The sequence below is a fragment of the Pecten maximus genome, chromosome 16 (genome assembly GCF_902652985.1).
Source record: "Pecten maximus chromosome 16, xPecMax1.1, whole genome shotgun sequence".
NCBI lineage: Eukaryota > Metazoa > Mollusca > Bivalvia > Pectinida > Pectinidae > Pecten > Pecten maximus.
In genome coordinates, this window is record NC_047030.1 from 8098808 (window position 1) to 8118919 (window position 20112).

The following is a 20112-nucleotide window of genomic DNA, read 5'->3' on the forward strand; positions in this document are numbered from 1 at the left end:
AACATCATAAATATATCAGAATAAAAACAGAGCTATTTGACATTTTCTTTACATCATTAGGTTAGGTGATTCATTGTGTAATGGAAACAATAGCTATTTACCTGTAACAGGTGAAAGTCATAGGGCATGACTTAACATCACAGAAAAGTCGACAGCTTAATGGTTCTGTTAACATTTTTATCATTTGACCTATAAAGGTATCGAAATACCTGACACGGGCTTAGTGTAGAGGTTAGAGGACAAGAACAATATGGCACAATATATAGTTAGATGCTTCATCATTGTAATTATCTCTAATGATGGAACAAACAGACGTCGCACTACATGTCATCACCTTTAAAATCAACTTGAGAGATAAATACAGTCGAGCCATATTATCACCTTTCAGAACAACTTGAGAGATATGTACAGTAAAGCCAAAATAAATTAAGCGAGTTAGTCAGTTTCATGGGACTAAGTTGTGTGTTACAATGTTTATGATGCTGAAACTAAATGAGCTAAAACAATTTAAGACTGTTAATCATAGGGCGTAAGAATGGTACCTGCTGCCCCATTGCATGATCGTAAGAGGCGACTAAATTTGGGATCTTATCTTTTCTCTTCTTTCTAAACAACTTTCATCTTCCTAATGTCTCCCTTGACAATGCCTCACTTTTGGCCTTTAGTTGAGCGTTCGCCCCTGTGAGGAAGGCTTTGGGTTCTGTTCCCTGGCCGAGACATACCAAAGTCTTTAAAAATGGTAGTTCCTACTCCTGCTTAGCGCTCAGCATATTTGGAGTGGGACGACTGGTTCGCCCGTTATCAGTATAATGTGACCGGGTGGGGTGTGCTGCTGGGCGTCTTCGGCAGTATGCTTCAGTGAGGTAGCACTATAAATCGGCAAAAGTGCCGGCCTATCACAAGGCGACTTAACACGAACATACCGCAGCCTCCCAAAACACACATACGCACTCACCACACGCATGCATGTCGCACGCACGGGGGGCCGTCCTTAAATGACCTTAGCTGTTAATAGGACGTTAAACAAAATAAACCAAACCAAACTAAAGTCCATACCCTCTACTGAATTTAAAGGCACTCGTACGATTCGAGACATTCCTTTTCATCGGGCAACGCCATGATTAAACCATGGTTACACGGTGTTAGCAAATGAAAAGAAATGTCTATAATCGTAGGTTTAACCCTTTTTGTCCCAAAACTAAAACATTAATGTAAATATGTTTTGGGGGAAATAGGATTAATTTATGCAGGGGACTACAAGTAAACGCAGGTCATTATATTTCTCGGTTATTTATTTCAAAATGCATGTTAACGTCAGTGATATTGGTAAGTACATACAGGTTGTATGTCACTAAAAAAGTGAAATAAATATCAATTTGAAACAAAATTCTACTAACATATTTCATAAACACACATGCTTTGGGCGAATATTTCAAACACATTGTACATAATGAAGGTTAAGATAATAGTTTCATTTTTTTCATATCATTTATGTTATTCACTATCTGTTCGGTTGCTAAGATGGATAACATTACTTTATTTCAGAAAAAAACTACATTGTAAACATGAATATTGTAAAGCATAATGTACAGAACTGATATTATCGTGTCAGATTCGGTCATTTCAAACAGCATCATCTCACTTTGTTTAATTCCAAACGTAGTCCATATGTTGCCGTAGTTGGCGTCGTTGATGCCCTTGTTGTCTAATGTACTGGCAGTTCTATGGTAGTAAGCTGAATTCGAGTGATGTCGTTCTTAGACTAGATTTCCTTCTGTACTCTGATAAAGATGTAGATGTTAGGGTGTGCCTGGGAACTCTTCTTCGGTTTACTGTGTCAACCTTCCAGATTGTCAGTAGTTCTAGGTCCGTCGTTGTCAAAGCGGTTCCAAACCTGTCTATCGCTCATATCTCTTGAGTGGTTACATAATTTGTGAATTATGCTATTTCCAGGGGTAAGTTGACGCCCTCCAGGTAACCTAATGCATCGAGCCAGTAGTCTCCTTAATCCATATGATACTTTGGTTTGTTTTCGTTTAACGTCATATTAACAGCCAGGGTCATTTAAGGACGTGCCAGGTTTTGGAGGTGGAGGAAAGCCGGAGTACCCTGAGAAAAACCACCATATGATACAGGGGGAGGAGAGGAAGCACGGCAGAACGCTAACTAGACTGTGGGCGTCTTCCTTTTCTTTGTAGTGGATCTGGGGTCCAGTCTGTGGAGACTTTCTCCAAATTCATTGGGTTAAGTTGAGAAGCAACATTTTACTGTAATCACTGGGAAGACGGCTTTGGTGGTATTCTGGGCAGTTGATTCGAAGTCAAGGAAAACAGCAGTTGAGTTGAGTGGTTGGTGTTGCTCCTCCATCAAGGATTTCAGCTTCTCGAGAAGTCTGTTGTAGATGGTTAGTGACTTAATTCCCTGGTAGAGGAACAAATACAAGCGGTACATTTGGTTGTCTCTGATAGCTAGGATGGCAATCTAATTAATATCTAGATGGTCATTCTCACTACGTTACATTCACAGGGGCTTGGCACGATTTTCCAAATGATGGTCCATATATATATGTATTATAGACACTATAATACATATATATGGACCATCATTTGGAAAATCGTGCCAAGCCCCTGTGGTTACATGTAGTGAGAATGACCATCTTGATTTTAATTAGATTGCTAGGATGGTTGCTTGATAAGCCTCGGACAAGTGTAGAACTTCCTGTCACAGTAAAGCGTATCAGCTGCTGACAAAGCTCTAAGATTACTGGTAGTACCTTTTTGTTTAATATTGTTTTATCAATTTACCTGTCATATGCCGTATTCAGTATGTGTAACCACTAACCAATTTCCCAAAAATTGTCTTTACATGTAACAGGTACCTTAATTCAAACAGACATTATGTAGATAATATGTAAACGGTTATAATCATTCTTTGTTTAATTATTTTGTTTATTTTTTTGTCTTTACAGGTAACAGATACCTTAATTTACCTGTAAATGTAACAGGTAAGTCTACCTTAACCGTTAAAATACAAAACCAAGCTAGATTGTTTACATATATTAAGTTTTTTGGACAACCAGGATATATGTTTCTCAGTTTTGTGACAAATAAGACGAAACCGTAACCATGTGTAATTATGGAACACTTTAACGTAAATAAAAGGAGTAAAATGATATATCATCATTTGTTATTTTTTTCTATAAACCAGAAGCTGACGCATGTGGTTAAAACGAGATAGGAAGGAGTATGTACCGATGGAGAATGAATGGGGATTATGTCTTGTCTATTTAAGTATTCTGAAGTTTAATTATACTTAATAATCTATTTCTTTTGGAGCATTAAGATTAATATTAGGGCGTCGTCTCGTCTACATGACAAGCCAAGTTGACATGAGTTATGTTGTACCTTGACTTCACGGGATCTATAGGAACTTTATATAGGCCGTTATGTAGTTTTATTATATATACCTGATAAACGAAATACCTTAACTTTGATTTAAATTAATGAGAAATTTTATTTATGTGATTTTTTTTTTGTAATTTACAAAGTCTACGTACATGTATTTTATAAATTGCTGTATATTGCTCCCTGAATAAATGACAACTTGATCTACCTTATAGGCCCTAATCATCATCCATGATTTATGTCATCAGTTAATTATATGATCTTCTCAAAAGATGAATGCATGAACATAACATTATAATTAAGACATACCTATCTACACGCCACGGTTTTTATATGTCTTACTTGTATTGACAGAGTAGGACAATGCCCGTGCAAGCGGCGATCATTGACCCCACTCTCAGGTACACAGATCAGTATTTATAGGTAAATCTAGGTTCATCTAATCCCGAGTAATGTAACTAATGTTAAATAGTGTCTCTAAGTCTCATAAGTCTTAAAGGATGGACATTTTAATTAAAATATAGTTGTTGTTTTTTTTGTTTTTTTTTTTGTATTAAGATATTTATTTCAGAACGTACAACAAATTTGATATTTAAACTCGAAATTGAGTAAAAATAAGAATGAGCGTTTCTTCTTAAACTTTGTTAACAGCAGAAGTCGCATGTACCATTCGTAAGTAATATAGATAAATAAACAATAACTCATTTACAAACTTTTGTATTGTGACAAGCTCCAACAGGACAAGGCGGTTACTAGTTCACATATATTTCCTTTATATTCTCTTTATATTTATAGATAATACAGAATATATATTCAAACCGTCAAGTTTAAGATTAAAAATAAGACTGGGCGTTTCTCCTTAAACTTAAACTCTGTCGACAGCAGAAGTCACATACACATTTTTTTTTTTTTTTTATGTTTTTTTTTGAAAAAATAATCGTAACTAATATAGATAATAATGAACAATAACGTATTTACACACTTGTATTGCTGACAAGCTCCAACAGGACAATGCGATGATTGGATAACGAGTCTACTAGCTGGCTATCACATGATAATCAAAGTTGATAGAATGTTTACAATTAGTACTCAAAGTCCTTGGATAACGAATAATAAACAAAATAAAATTAAAATATAGTTTACCTATGTATGTTTGAACAAATGTGTGACACTTAAATAAAATGAATTATTACCATATTAAAAGCCCGATGGTTATTTAGAAGAAATTGAAGACGAGTGTTATTTTTCATTACCATGTCCATTTTACTCTGTTCTTCGTCAAAATATATTTAGAATTATTATTACAGAAAACCCAGTGTTTTCAAATTAGTAAACTTATTAAGTGTAAACAATGTAAAAGAACTAAATAAAACTGGTAAATTTATTCCTTCAGCTATTTAAGTATAATCATGTTGTAATTTTCACTAATGGCCCGATAGGTCCACGAAATAAAATGAACTGAAATGAACTGATGGTCACGATTTGCTTTCCTTTTAGTCCGAATCAGTCCGTCACCCTTTTTTTATTAATCAAAAACTTGATTGAGAACCCAAAGATTTCTGGAATACCTTTTCGGTGCGGTATCATGGCGAGTGTATACGCCTATATGGTAAATGGGGACGTGTCTAATGTATGTTTTACTTTTGCATATGGGCTTTTTTAATAGTTTCCGGAGTTCTAGTCCTTATTTCGGGTCAAATATTAGTAGACCAGTCATAACTTCCGTTTAAAATTTCTCTCGTGATCGATATTTCAGGCGAAGACACTAATGTATGGACCATGCAATAAGCTACAGCTATATTCCAGAGAGACGGAGAATGCAAGGTACACATTTTGTTAAATAGGAAGAGTGAGAATAGGTATTTCTCTGTCATAATCTTCAACTTGATGAAGTAGGTCAACAAGCTTGTTGCCTTGTTATATTAGATATGATCGATTTGATTACATTATATCGATAAGGTTATGCTGTAGCCTATCATTATGCAGTTGTGAATTTTGCAGCGGACAGGTGAAAGTCCCGCGCCCTCTTGAAGAAGTTTATTACCGAATCGCAGGCTCCGAAATTCTAACCGGTCGCCTGTTTATAAACATGTACAGCTGATTATGAAGCCTACTGCTGTACATGTGTTGAATTAGTACTGTGTATATCTCGAGTCCATCACAGGGATATGCTTTTAATTAGTCCACAATACACATAGAGGAAATATAAAGACTTGATATTATATTCATAAATATTTCTGTCTATTTACGTATTTAATATAAGACTAGACATTTCCATCTAATTCCATTGTAATTTCCACTTCTGCAGTGACTAATTTAGTAATTAATTAAAGTGTAGATTCTATATGTTAATATGTATGATCATCTGCTACAATAACCTTACAATTAACACTCATTGGGTCATGTATTGCATTATACTACACCTACTCCATTAATGTTAGAGATTCAACACAGCAAGAGACTTTTTACAGTTCTAGTTGCCATTAGTAAGCTGCTTTATGGGATTCAACACAGCAAGAAACTTTTGAAAGTTCTTGTTGCCGTTAGTAAGCTGCTTTATGAGATTCAACACAGCAAGAAACTTTTGAAAGTTCTTGTTGCCGATTGTGATTATAAGCTGCTTTATTTTGCTTCTTAAGACATGTTTTAGTTAATTGTTCAAACACTAGTTTACCGTTAAACACTGTTATAAAATTTAAAGCTGCTGTATAACCTGTATGATAACGGAAGGTAAGAAATCAGCTGACCAGTGGCCTGTTGTGTACCTGACTCCACTCCTATATGGATAAGAGGTCTTCATACGCTTAATTAAGTTGGCGGATTTTACAGTGTCAGTAAAAAGTTTCAGGCTGTGTTTAACAGTAATAAACCTCTAGCAGTACGTGTTTGAATAACTACACCCTAGCCTCCTTTGTCGGGTATACAATTGTAATATGAAGGAGTTATGAAAAATATTGTGTCCAACCACTGGTAACAACATCATACCACTAGCTAAAGGGAAACTCCACCCAGCCTGACCTAACCTACTCTCCACTTTCACACTAGTCCGTCTATCATAAAGGCTTTGCTTCTCCAAAGATAACTACAACCCAGGTTCATTAGCTCCAAAGGAACCTCCCAGTCTCCTAATAGCTTGCATTTGGAGTTGCCAACTAGAGCTGTCACCTAGGGGGTGACAAGTATACCCCCCGTTTTTCCATGATTGTTTTTGATACTTTGTGAAGCTGCCTATTTATGGTACTATAACCAAATCAAACATGTTCTATGTTTAGGTAAGAACTAATTAAAGTGAATGCATAGCCGAACAAAATTTTGCTCGTTTTTAAAGAAAAAGGGGCATAACTCTATTACAACTGGTAATTCGGCAAAATCTTTGCATAGAGCTAAGCCTCATAGGGTCCTCTAACTATATACCAAATTTTAGTAAAACCCATTGAAAACAAAGCAAATGCATAGCCGGACAAGCTAGTAACCATTTTTTACATAAAGGGGCATAACTCTGTAAAAAGGTTTTTTTTCGAAAGAAGCCGTTACTGGAGACGCAACTTCATGCCATCCTTCAACTATGTATAAAGTTTCAAGAAAGTCCATCAAAAACTAAGTGAATGCATAGCCGGACAAAATTATGACACATTTGACACATCACTGCAGGGGACACAAGTTCATATGGTCTTTTAACTATATACCAAATTTGAGTGAAATCCATAAAGAAATGAGCGAATGCATAGCCGGATAAATTTTGTGACAGACTGACGGACGGTAAAGGTGATTCCAGTATACCCCCCCCCCCCCTAACTTTGTTGCGGGGGGGGGGGGGGGGGGGGTTATAATTAATGTGGCTCAATCTAGAGACCTTTTACTCTAGTATTCTAAACATAGATGCTGTTGTATGTTTAGTGTAAAGTGACTATATTTTATACTGTCCACTAAACACCTTGAAAACAACACTGTATTCTATGTTAACTGTGTGTAGGTTACCAATCCTAGATTGTGTCAAGCTAGTGTTTTGTTAATCATATTTTTTTTTCTTATAATGGCTCCTCCAAGACCAAGTCCATATGTACAAACTATAAGGCTTGATGATATTGTCATTACACCTACATTATATAACCATTGAAAAAGCTTGCAGTAGATATAAATCCTTAACAAATGTACATACCTGGTAGTAATACATTCTTACTGTAATAATTGTTCACTTTAAATTATAGGTGGAGATGGTCTGTACAGCAGAATGTCATCAGCTCACATGTTTAGGGAGGCACAGGATGCAGAGTTTGAACATAAAACAAAGAAAGGTATATATCTTTATTACTTATATTCAACTAGATGGTACTTGGAAAGAAAATATTCTTTTTGGGGATACAGTCTTTCGGCTTATACTGCAGTCTCCCAAAACATACATATACCGTACATGCTCACCACACACATGCATATTGCACACACGGGAGGCTAAATGTCCTTAAATGACCTTAGCTCTTGATAGGACCATAAACAAATAAAACCAACACCAAACTTTCGACTTATGTCAAAATGTCATATTTGAGCTAGTTGTGTTTATGTTAATACTTAAGGAAACTTCCCTATCCTATTTTACAGTATTGTATTTTTTTATCCACGTTCCCTTAACTGATATCTGCGAAAGCAGGAGATGGGTCATGACGTAGTATGTGATTATTAGCTCACCTGGTCCGTGGCGTCCGTCGTCTGTCGTCTGTCGTCCGTCCGTCAACAATTGACTTCTTCTTCATAACCACTGATCAGTATTTGACCAAATTTGGTCAGAAGCATCCCTATGGATAGGGGACTCAAAATTGTACAAATGATGGGGCTGACCCCCCGGGGGCCTGAAGGGCGGGGCCAAAAGGGGTCAATTTGGCTACATTGATATAAACGACTTCTTCTCTGAAACCGAGCAAAGGATATTGCTCCTATTTGTCTGGAAGTATCACTATGGGGTGGGGATTCAAAATTGTACAAATGGTGGTGCTGACCCCCAGGGGCCTGAGGGGCGGGGCCAAAAGGGGTCAATTTGGCTATATTGATATAAACGACTTCTTCTCTGAAACCGAGCAAAGGATATTGCTCCTATTTGTCTGGAAGCATCACTATGGCGTGGGGACTCAAAATTGTACAAATGGTGGTGCTGACCCCCTAGGGGCCTGAGGGGCAAGGCAAAAATGGGTCAATATAGCTATATTGATATTAACGACTTCTTCTCTGGAACCGAGCAATGGATATCACTCATATTTGCCTGGTAGCATCACTTTGGGGTGGGGATTCAAAATTGTACAAATGATGGGACTGACCCCCTAGGGGCCTGAGGGGCGGGGCCAAAATGGGTCAATATAGCTATATTGATGATACCGACTTCTTCTCTGAAACCGAGCAATGGATATCACTCATATTTGCCTGGTAGCATAACTTTGGGGTGGGGATTCAAAATTGTACAAATGATGGGGCTGACCCCCAGGGGCCTGAAGGGCTGGGCCAAATGTGGTCATTTGGGCTATATTTATAAAAACAACTTCTTCTCTGAAACCGAACAAACGATATTGCTCATATTTGCCTGGTAGCAACACTATGGGGTGGGAATTAAAAATTGTACAAATGGTGTGGCTGACCCCCGGGGGGCCTGAGGGGCGGGGCCAAAAGGGGTCAATTTGGCTACATTGATATAAACGACTTCTTCTCTGAAACCGAGCAAAGGATATTGCTCCTATTTGTCTGGAAGTATCACTATGGGGTGGGGATTCAAAATTGTACAAATGGTGGTGCTGACCCCCAGGGGCCTGAGGGGCGGGGCCAAAAGGGGTCAATTTGGCTATATTGATATAAACGACTTCTTCTCTGAAACCGAGCAAAGGATATTGCTCCTATTTGTCTGGAAGCATCACTATGGAGTGGGGACTCAAAATTGTACAAATGGTGGTGCTGACCCCCTAGGGGCCTGAGGGGCAAGGCAAAAATGGGTCAATATAGCTATATTGATATTAACGACTTCTTCTCTGGAACCGAGCAATGGATATCACTCATATTTGCCTGGTAGCATCACTTTGGGGTGGGGATTCAAAATTGTACAAATGATGGGACTGACCCCCTAGGGGCCTGAGGGGCGGGGCCAAAATGGGTCAATATAGCTATATTGATGATACCGACTTCTTCTCTGAAACCGAGCAATGGATATCACTCATATTTGCCTGGTAGCATAACTTTGGGGTGGGGATTCAAAATTGTACAAATGATGGGGCTGACCCCCAGGGGCCTGAAGGGCGGGGCCAAATGTGGTCATTTGGGCTATATTTATAAAAACAACTTCTTCTCTGAAACCGAACAAACGATATTGCTCATATTTGCCTGGTAGCAACACTATGGGGTGGGAATTAAAAATTGTACAAATGGTGTGGCTGACCCCCGGGGGGCCTGAGGGGCGGGGCCAAGAGGGGTCAATTTGGCTAAATTGATATGAACAACTTCTCATCTGAAACTAAGCAATATCTATTGCTCAATTTTGACTGTGAGAATCCCTTTGGGGTAGGGTTTCAAAATTGTACAAATGGTGGGGTCTACCTCCCTGGGGGCTGTGGGGCGGGACCAAAAGGGGTCAATTCGGCTAAATTGATATAAACAACTTCTTCTCTGAAACTAAGCAATGGATATCACTCATATTTGCCTGGTAGCAACCCCCTAGAGTAGGGATTCAAAATTGTACAAATGACAGGACTGACCCCCAAGGGGCCTGAGGGGCGGCGTCAAAAGGGGTCAATTTGGCTGTATTGATATAAGCGACTTCTTCTCTGAAACCGAGCAAAGGATATTGCTCCTATTTGCCTGGAAGCAATCACTATGGGGTGGGGATTCAAAGTTGTACAAATGGTGGTTCTGACCCTCTAGGGGCCTGAGAGGCGAGGCAAAAATGGGTCAATATAGCTATATTGATATTAACGACTTCTTCTCTGAAACTAAGCAATGGATATCACTCATATTTGCCTGGTAGCAACCCCCTAGGGTAGGGATTCAAAATTGTACAAATGACAGGGCTGACCCCAGGGGACCTAAGAGGCGGGGCCAAAAGGGGTTATTTTGGCAAAATTGATATAAACAACTTTTTCTCTGAAAATAAGCAATGGATATCTTTAATATGTGACTGGTAGCATTCACTTTGGTTAAGGATTCAAAATTGTACAAATGATGGGGCCAACCCCCTGGAGGCTGAGGGGCTGGGCCAAAAGGGGTCAATTTGGCTAAATTTATATGAACAACTTCTCTGAAACAGCTCATATTTGACTATTAGCATCCTATTGGGGTAGGGATTCAAAATTGTATAAAGGAAGGAGCTGACCCCCAGGGGGCAGAGGGCAGGGTCAAAAGGGGACAATTGGTCTAAACAAGATCTTCTCTGAAACTAAGCAATGGATATCACTCACATTTGTGTGGTAGCATCCCTATGGGGTCGCGCCAAAAGTCAATTTCATTTCATGGATTAATGTACCTTTTGGCATTTTTAGTATTAAAATAAAACCAATGTACATGTACCCATATAAAATGCTTATGGTATATATTGACATAGCAATACCAACGAAAAATATACTTAAGCATCATTCTTGTTTCATATCTCATGAAACCAGGTGAGCGATACAGGCCCTCTGGGCCTCTTGTTGATGGTTATCTTAAAGTGTTACTTGACAATTGTATACTGACTTCTTTGTTAACAGTGGCCGAGAGAATCTCTGAAGGAATGAACATCGTGGCCAATGAGCCATCCTTAGCTTTCTTTAGAATCCAGGAACATGTAAGGAAGTCACTTCCACAGTTAGTGGAGCAAAAGGTAAATAATTAGTACATGTGTTTCTGTGTGTAAATTAAACTGACCAAGTCACTAACACAGTTAGTGCTGTTAGACCAGAGTAAAAGGAGGATAATTAGTACACATGTTTCTGATTGTGTGTAAATGAAATCAAACTGAAGAAATCATTAACATAGTTAGTATTGTTGACCTGAAAAAAGGTGAATGATTAGTTCATGTGTTTGATTGTGAGTAAATGAAATTAAACTGAGGATGTCACTTAAACAGTAAGTATTGTTAGACCCAAGCGAAAGGAGGATAATTAGTACATGTGTTTCTGATTGAGTGTAAATCAAACTGAGAAAGTTACTAACACACTTAGTGCAGTTAGACATGACCAACTTCAATAATTATATTGGTAAATGGTTTTGTTTGTGTGTTAATTTAATTGTGGAAGTAAGGTAAATAGTAAGTAGATGTTTTTGTTGTGTTTACAATACATTGTACATATGTATGTGTTTCTGTTTGTGTGAATGAGGAAATCACTTCTTCAGTAGAGACAAAAGATGTCAAAATCTCAGTCCTGTCAGGTAAAAAGATATAAATACTCTATTTATTTTCCATTAGGCCTATATGTGTAGCTATTCATAACGAAATATTAAGTGGTTTACAGTGTGGTAAAAGAGTCACCTACAGGCTTTGATTTCAGCACGACGTTCAAGATCTACAACAGAAAGTCCAAGGAGCCAGTTTTGATACAGAATATGCCACAAAGTAAGCCATGGCATTATTCTATTTTGAGATTGTTAGCTCAATCACTTGATTAGTGAAAATCTCATTTCTCCCTAACTTCAACATCTGTGTATGTATATTCTGTAAAATGGGAAGGTAGGAAGAGACTGACAAGTGTTGTAGTTTCTTAAACTTTTGTCAAATTAGTTTTACCAGAAACGATTTAATCAGGATTTTAAAATTGTTGTTAAACTGTGATTAGCCTAATCACCTTTTGAACAACTGGGCCCTGATCATTCATATTAAAGGAATTCGGGTTGGTAGTTAGTAGAGATCTGATCTCTGAATAATTTATTTCCCATCAAACAAACACTACCTTAATTTATCCTGTAATGAGCCCAGAGGGGAAAGGCCAGCAGAGAAATTTAAACTCCAAACGTGTGATGGGCTTATTGAGGGACAATAAAATAGTATCCGTAAGTATTCTTACAAAACTGCAATAGATATGAGAGTGTTTATAATTACAGTATTACCGGGAATGGGCTAATTGTAGGATAAATATGTTACTTGCCGTTGGTAAATGAAGGGTTATATTATGCCATGTTACTATTATCTGTTTCTTTACTTCAGTGCTGTCAAAGGTCTGCATAAAAGCAACATTCACTTCCAGAACATACAGGACCTCCTTAAGAATGCCATGTTCATGAAACAACAGATTGATTATGAACAAGATCGGAGGTTAGTTCAGCTTGTATGTGCATATGTTGGTTTTAGCATTGTTGTATATGGGAGTTTTAATTTCTGTAGATGGTGATAGTTAATTTAAAATTTAATATATGCCTTTATTTTTGTATCTATTTGTTAGTCATTATTAAACCTCCTGTCTCTTAAGCTCCTTCGTGACATTTACATATAATTTGTTTACTCTAATTGAAATTAAATAGTCAAGACAAAATGTCCAACTATCATGATATCTAATTTATAAATTTAAACAAGATGGCAATTTTATTGTTAATTTTCAGAATATGTTTTAAATACATCTGACCAAAAATTTAGGATATTGTTACAGAGAAATGTGTTAAATTAGCATCAAATTATATTTTGTTAAATTCCACTTGATAATTACTTATGGGAAACCTCACTCTTTTATAAAAAAAAATCATTTGGTGGATGAGTAGCCCTATTCTCACAAAATGTATTTGATTACAGGAAGTTCAGCTTATTAAAAAAAAAACTTTAAATGACATCCAAAATTTGTTAAATGAATATAAGATAATATTAAAAATAAATTTCCACTTAGTTATATTACCATAGTGAAAATTTAAACTTGCACTATTGGAGTGAAAGTTTCACGGATTATCTGCCTTGTTTTGTAACGCTGCCACTTAAAGAGATCACGACAAGGTAAGACCTAGTATGTATGGTACAGCAAAGAACCAGGGTAGTGCCCCGGGGGACAGGCATTCCCTCCCCTCCACCCCTACCACAAACAGCCCAGGGGGCCATAGCCTCAACACATCGGTCAACACAACGAACACCCCTACTGGTCGGAGGTCAAGGTCTCTGCCTCCCTCAAAATTGAGTTCTAGGACTAAGGGAAAAGGATCACCGAAAGGCATTCATAAATCTCTGTAAGTTATGTCTTCAGAGTAAAGTCTTACATTGGTTAACTATAGTTGAAAAGTTGTTTCGCCACATTTCAATATTGCAATCTTGGGCTGGGATATACAGGGTGTTTCAAAAAACCTGTCCCGATGTTTTCGACATTATAAAAGCAATAGAACATTTAGTATGGAAATATGACATATATTAGAGTAGAATCATAGAATTTTATTAGTGTGTTATTTCAATAAAGCTTTCAAAATTTTAAGTAGCATTGCCAAATTAATGCATAATTCAAAAATGTCATTTGACATCAATTTTACCAATAATGCAACATGTAACGTCATTTTATGCTATTCTTTTGATTTTTGGAGAAAAGTGGTTCACAATGAGGTAGTGTAGTTAACTCAATGTCATCTTGCTACGTCGTTACTAGCAGATAGGGACAGTTTCCAATCCCTGTATATACGTTCCTGTCTTGGGCTATGGGTAAAGAGTAAAATACTTTGAAAAGATGGTTTTCTTGTGGAAGAGCAGATGCTAAGGAAACAGAAACAAAATTTGTATGAACATCTCTTGATCTGGAAGCAGCCAGTCTTTATTCCAGATAAAATTTAGTTAGAAGTCACCTTGGTTAAACACAATATAATCCTATAGAGATTAACTCTTGGTCTGAAGAAAGTACCATCCGAGGCCATCTCTTGATTTAAACTAGAATTATAAACGAAATAAAAACAGAAAAGGTCAGTAACCAAAGAATGATTGAAATTTGTTTGCTCTCGCTCCTGCATTATGAGCAATGGAGCCAAACTCATGCAGTCCTGCCTAAACTTCAGCCTTTAGATTTGAGCTGAAAAGGCTTATGGGAAACATTTAAAATAAATAAATCACAATTGATAGCCAGCAGTTTACACACGAAAAAATATTATATTAGAATATTATAAAACAGACAAAAGTCTTCCGAGAAAATCATCCAAATATAATACAAGGCATTACAGATATAGTGAATCCCTCATGTAAGATCAATCAGAAATCTTTATCTCTATTATAAAATATCATTTATCATTTATTTTGTCTGTTCTTTGCTGTACCTCATACTTGATCTTTGGTATCTGATAGTCTTTGTTTTAGACCTGACCACAATATCGTTTATATATGTGTGTGTTTAATTTGTTAGCAGTTTTGTATTCTCAAACAGTAAAAAAAATGTTTTTATTTCAGTTACTACTTTTTCACCAGATTTTTTTTACCTTTTCACTCAATGTGTTTGTTGTACACTCAGTGGTAGTTGTGTATTAATCCCCTCACCCACCCACCCACCCACCCATACAATCCTCAAGTAAATAACAGACATACGTTTTCCTTTCATACACGATTTGTTGAAACAAGTCTTAGAACTTTTTATTGGCGAGTCAGAGCAAAGATAAAAACTTTGAGTTCCATAAAAACTACTATAAAATGGAAAAAAATGAAACTTAGAAAACTTACATTGTGACATATTTTCAAATCAAAAAATATGGGGACAAAATCATAAGGGGAGAGCCAAGATTCTACTTCTTTTTTTTCCAATTGACGCCAAAATCTTATTGTCCATTTAATGACATCTCCATCAATTTATGACTTAGTGCAGAGAATAAAAAAATATCTTGGGGAATATTACACCAGTCACAACATAACGCAGACGAATTCACTGGATATCAAGCAGATTATATGATAAATTGGGTCATTGTGAGTACTTTATAGATGGTGTATAGTACTACATGTATTTTCCTTCAAACAACTTCCGGCGTCATTCTATTTTCCGTTATATCTCTGATATCAAACATGTATTAAAAGCAATTTTAATACCACCAATGGATCTGATTTGATAGGAATACACTTTGAGTGAGAGATAAATAGAATTTCGCCCGTAAAATAATTAAAAATATGAATATTCACAGATTCAACTGTTACTAGATGCTAGTATACAGTCGATATGAATACAATTTGGGTGACAAATAAGTAGAATGTCGTCAGTTATATAAAACCATTGAACTGTAATGAGATGCTAGTCAGTCGATATGAATACAATTTAAGTAGGAGATAAATAGAATGTCGTCCATAAGACAAAAACATTCAACTGTTACCAGATGCTAGCATACAGACAATTACAATATGACTAAAATTTGGATGACAAATAAATAGAATTTTACCCGTAATATATCAGCATTTAATTTAACAAATACAGGCGATCATCGCTATTTGAAGTTTGGAACTTATACAGTTTGGATGACAGATACAAAAATGTAGATAAAATGTCACCAGTTTTATCTGATGTTTTAAATAAACAAATATACTTCCCTGGTAATCCAAATTAAATGTGACATCGAAAATCTCCTTTCACACAATAGGTACAGTATATATAGTGTTTTATGTATTGTCTTCGTCATATTAGACCATTTTGTGAATTCCTATAGATAGTTTTTTCTCTGTTTATTTACTTTTATTCATTTGCGTCTTTCTTGCCTTATTTGTTAACTTGTAAACAGTGCAATTTCGACAAAAGTTTGTTGATAATAACCTGATGATTTATGTCAATTGTATGGAAAAAAATACTGTACCTTCTCATTGAATTTTGGGCATTGCCAAGTCATTGAATTGAGATATTTAAATTGGTTGAGAGATAAATCTGATTTAATTATTGAAAGCTGATTTAAAATGAAGCTATTGTGGGTAGAACATTTTGTGGATGATTTTATGTTTAAATCCATCATAGGGATGTGATGTTTCATCTGTCACAGTGTGTTAATTGGCAATATTATAAAACAGACCAGTAATTCACATAGTCTACTTTGTGTCTTGACATCTCGGAAAAGATTTTGTTCTTTTTTATTTCACAGTGATGAGCCAGTGATGCCTGCCCCATTGCCAAATATGCCTGCCGGGTCATCATCTACGTATGGATCAATCAACTCCAGCTGACTGTCAGAACAGTAACAAACCTAAAAATATTAAAGGTTTCACACTTAGACGGTCAAAAAAATACTATAAGGACGGATGATTCCTAGACAGTCAAAAAACCTACAAGGACGGATGATGGAATTGCTGTCCTTGATTGTAAACATTCTTTGAAGTATATAAGAGAGACCAAAACTGAAACAATTGGGTCTCGTCCCTACAAGACCGTTTACTACATACAGTAAAACTTTCTTAGGAAGAACAGGCGAGATAAAATTTTATGCTTATAATTACAAAATGAGTGAATATCTCAAATTCGTCTGAACTTTATATTTTTGATTTTCAGATATAATGAAATATTTTCTTTGGTCCAATGGAATTGTAAAGAAATTTTACTTTTGATATTATAACATGCCAATTAATATATTCAGATGAAGGTACATTAACGTACAGCTGTATTAGTAAAGCTATCGTGGATGATTTACATATAACAGTACCATATTATAGCTTTATTAGGTCATCTGACCCAAAGGGTCAGGATGACCTATAGTCATCGTGCTTCGTCCGTCGTCGTCCGCCGTCCGCCGTCCGCCGTGCGCCGTGCGCCGTCCGTAAACTTTTTCTTTCAAAACGCTACTCCTCCTTAACGCTTGGGTGGATTACTTCCAAATTTGGTTTGAAGCATCATTGGGGGAGGGCAATCATATTTTATATAAATGAGGCTGGTCTGACCCCTGGGGCCAGAAGGGCGGGGCCCCAAAAAGGGAACTTAGGTGAATATTGCTATAAAATCCTACTCCTCCTTTACCCTTGGGTGGATTACAACTAAATTTGGTGTGAAACATCATTGGGGGAGGGCGGTCATATTTTATATAAATGAAGTTGGTGTGACCCCTGGGGCCTGAGGGTCGGGGCCCCAAAAGGGGAACTTTGATGAAATTTTGCTATAAAATCCTACTCCTCCTTAACCCTTTAGTGGATTTCAACCAGATATGTTGTGAAACATCATTTGGGGAGGGCGGTCATATTTTATATAAATGAGGCTGGTGTGACCACTAGGGCCTGAGGGGCGGGGCCCCAAATGGGGAACTTTGATGAAATTTTGCTATAAAATCCTACTCCTCCTTAACCCTTTAGTGGATTTCAACCAGATATGTTGTGAAACATCATTGGGGGAGGGTGGTCATATTTTATATAAATGAGGCTCGTGTGAGCCCTGGGGCCAGAGTGACGGGCCCAAAAAAGGGAACTTTTGTGAATTTTTGCTATAAAATCCTACTCGTCCTTAACCCTTTGGTGGATTTCAACCAGATATTGTGTGAAACATCATTGGTGGAGGGTGGTCATATTTTATATAAATGAGGCTGGTGTGGCCCCTGGGGCCAGAGGGGCGGGGCCCCAAAAGGGGAACTTTGATGAAATTTTGCTATAAAATCCTACTCGTCCTTAACCCTTTGGTGAATTTCAACCAGATATTGTGTGAAACATCATTGGTGGAGGGTGGTCATATTTTATATAAATGAGGCTGGTGTGGCCCCTGGGGCCAGAGGGGCGGGGCCCCAAAAGGGGAACTTTGATGAAATTTTGCTATAAAATCCTACTCCTCCTAACACCCATAGTGAATTATTACCAAATTTGGTGTGAAACATCATTGGAGGAGGGTGGTCATATTTTATATAAATGAGGCTGGTTTGACCCCTAGGGCCAGAGGGGCGGGGCCCCAAAAGGGGAACTTTGGTGAATTTTTGCTATAAATCCTACTTCTCTCTAACCCTTGGGTGGATTAATACGAAATATGGTGTGAAACATCCTTTGGGAAGGGTGGTCATATTTTATATAAACGAGGCTAGTGTGACCCCTGGGGCCTGAGGGGCAGGGCCCCAAAAGGGGAACTTTGGTGAATATTTGCTGTTAAATCCTAATCCTCCCTAACCTTTTGGTGGATTACAACCAAATTTGATGTGAAACATAAGGTGACGGCAATCATATTTTTTAATGAGACAGGTTTGACCCCTGGGGAAAAAAAGATGGGGCAAAAGGAGCGCTTAGGTTAAACATTTCTTAAAAATGCAATTCCTCCTTAATGCCTGAATTGATTACAACCATATTTAGTATGAAACATCATTGGGGAAAGGCAATCCTAATTGATATAAATGAGTCTTGTCTGACCCATTGGGACAGAGGGGCATGCCCCAAAAATGGGAACTTGGCTAAAATTTTGCTTTATGATGCTGCTCTTCCTGGACAAGCTAAATGGATAAAAACCAAATTTGATCTAAAACATAACTGGCTGCGATAAATAATTTATGGTAATAATGCTGGATTGGGGTGTGTGTCCCTGCTGTAAGTGTAAGTGTTTGTCAGATGACCGTTAAGGCCCATGGGCCTCTTGTTTAAATTAAATAAATTTGATTTGAAAAAAAAATATTGAGAAATCAGTAATTGAAGGATAGAATCAAGACGTTTTGATTTATAAAATTGAATGTTACAATGAATTACTTTTTCAATTACTATAGAATAACAAGCTGCTGGTCGGTCGATTTATTGTCGTAATTTTCATTTATTTATTTTTAACAGCCAAAATATCTATTTCAGTGTAAATTTGTAAATTACGAACTAGTATGGCGTAGTTTTTTATTTCAAAATGATACCCAAACTTAATTAGATATGTGCACAAGTATAAGTTTTTTATGAGGTAAGTGATATCGTAAATAACTGTAGAATTAGTACAAGTGAGATTTGTATGTAACATATCATTATTATGGAGGGTATTGTCTTGGCATTATTTGTGATTGTCCAGAAACATGTGTTGTACTTGTGTTGTAGAGATATATGTTGCCATTCCTATGAAAAACTTGTGCAATCTGTGCTGAATATGCATGTATGTTTAAACAATAAAATGTTAAAACTGTTCAATCCTGTTAAGTGGTATCTTATACATGAGAGCCGGATTGGAAAGGAACAAAGCCATCGCCCATCGATCAATTCAAGTCAAATTTTACATACTTTTGACAATAACCGAAACACACAAATGTGTTGGATAAATGACAGTCAAGTCTAATACGATTATAAAAACTCCAGTTGCTAAGTTTGTGTTAGCTGCGATAACGTAGCTTTGGACGACGGATGGACAATTTCTGACAGATTGTTGTTGTAAAAAGAAGAGCAGAGTAGGCAGGGTATGAATATTCGCTCTATGTTTGTGTATCCCAATTATTACCCAATAATAGTGGACTTGAGAAGCGGTCACGCAAATAGAGTTCAAGAGATATTATGGTTAGGCGATGGCTGAATTCAGTTTTAAAAGATTTTGTGAAATAAATGAACAAAATGAATTTGCCGTTTTTGAGATTTGGGAATTTTCACATTGCTTGTTATTAAAGTACCCAACGTCAGTTTTGTTAGAGGTAGACCTGTATTTTTCATCTGTACATTCAAAATTAAAGCTGAATCACCAATTAAGGATCAAATGCCTGTCTAAACCTATTATTGGGTGTTACTGGACATACTCGGACATAACTTGATAGGTTCTTATAGTCGTATTGAACATTGCCATGTTAAGTTTACAACCTTATCAGTTTTGCTGAAAAATAATGGTTCACCATTGATAGTCCAGAGGTTAAAACGTTTACTGTTCACCATGATATACATCGT

At 36.9% G+C, this 20112-nt stretch overlaps 1 protein-coding gene across 2 annotated transcripts; it reads left to right on the forward strand.

Moving 5' to 3' along the window:
* The first annotated feature begins 5097 nt into the window (after nucleotides 1-5097).
* LOC117345183 (BLOC-1-related complex subunit 8-like) lies at nucleotides 5098-16543 on the forward strand. 2 transcript variants are annotated; one of them, XM_033908189.1, is made up of 7 exons: nucleotides 5098-5228; nucleotides 7613-7699; nucleotides 11117-11229; nucleotides 11897-11961; nucleotides 12550-12657; nucleotides 13311-13550; nucleotides 16401-16543. In XM_033908189.1, exons 1-7 carry the CDS (start codon nucleotides 5177-5179, stop codon nucleotides 16480-16482), a joined length of 747 nt encoding a protein of 248 aa, XP_033764080.1. In that variant the 5' UTR covers nucleotides 5098-5176; the 3' UTR covers nucleotides 16483-16543. The 2 variants fall into 2 exon arrangements, with proteins under 2 accessions (XP_033764080.1, XP_033764081.1); XM_033908190.1 differs by lacking the exon at nucleotides 13311-13550.
* The last annotated feature ends 3569 nt before the right edge of the window (nucleotides 16544-20112 follow it).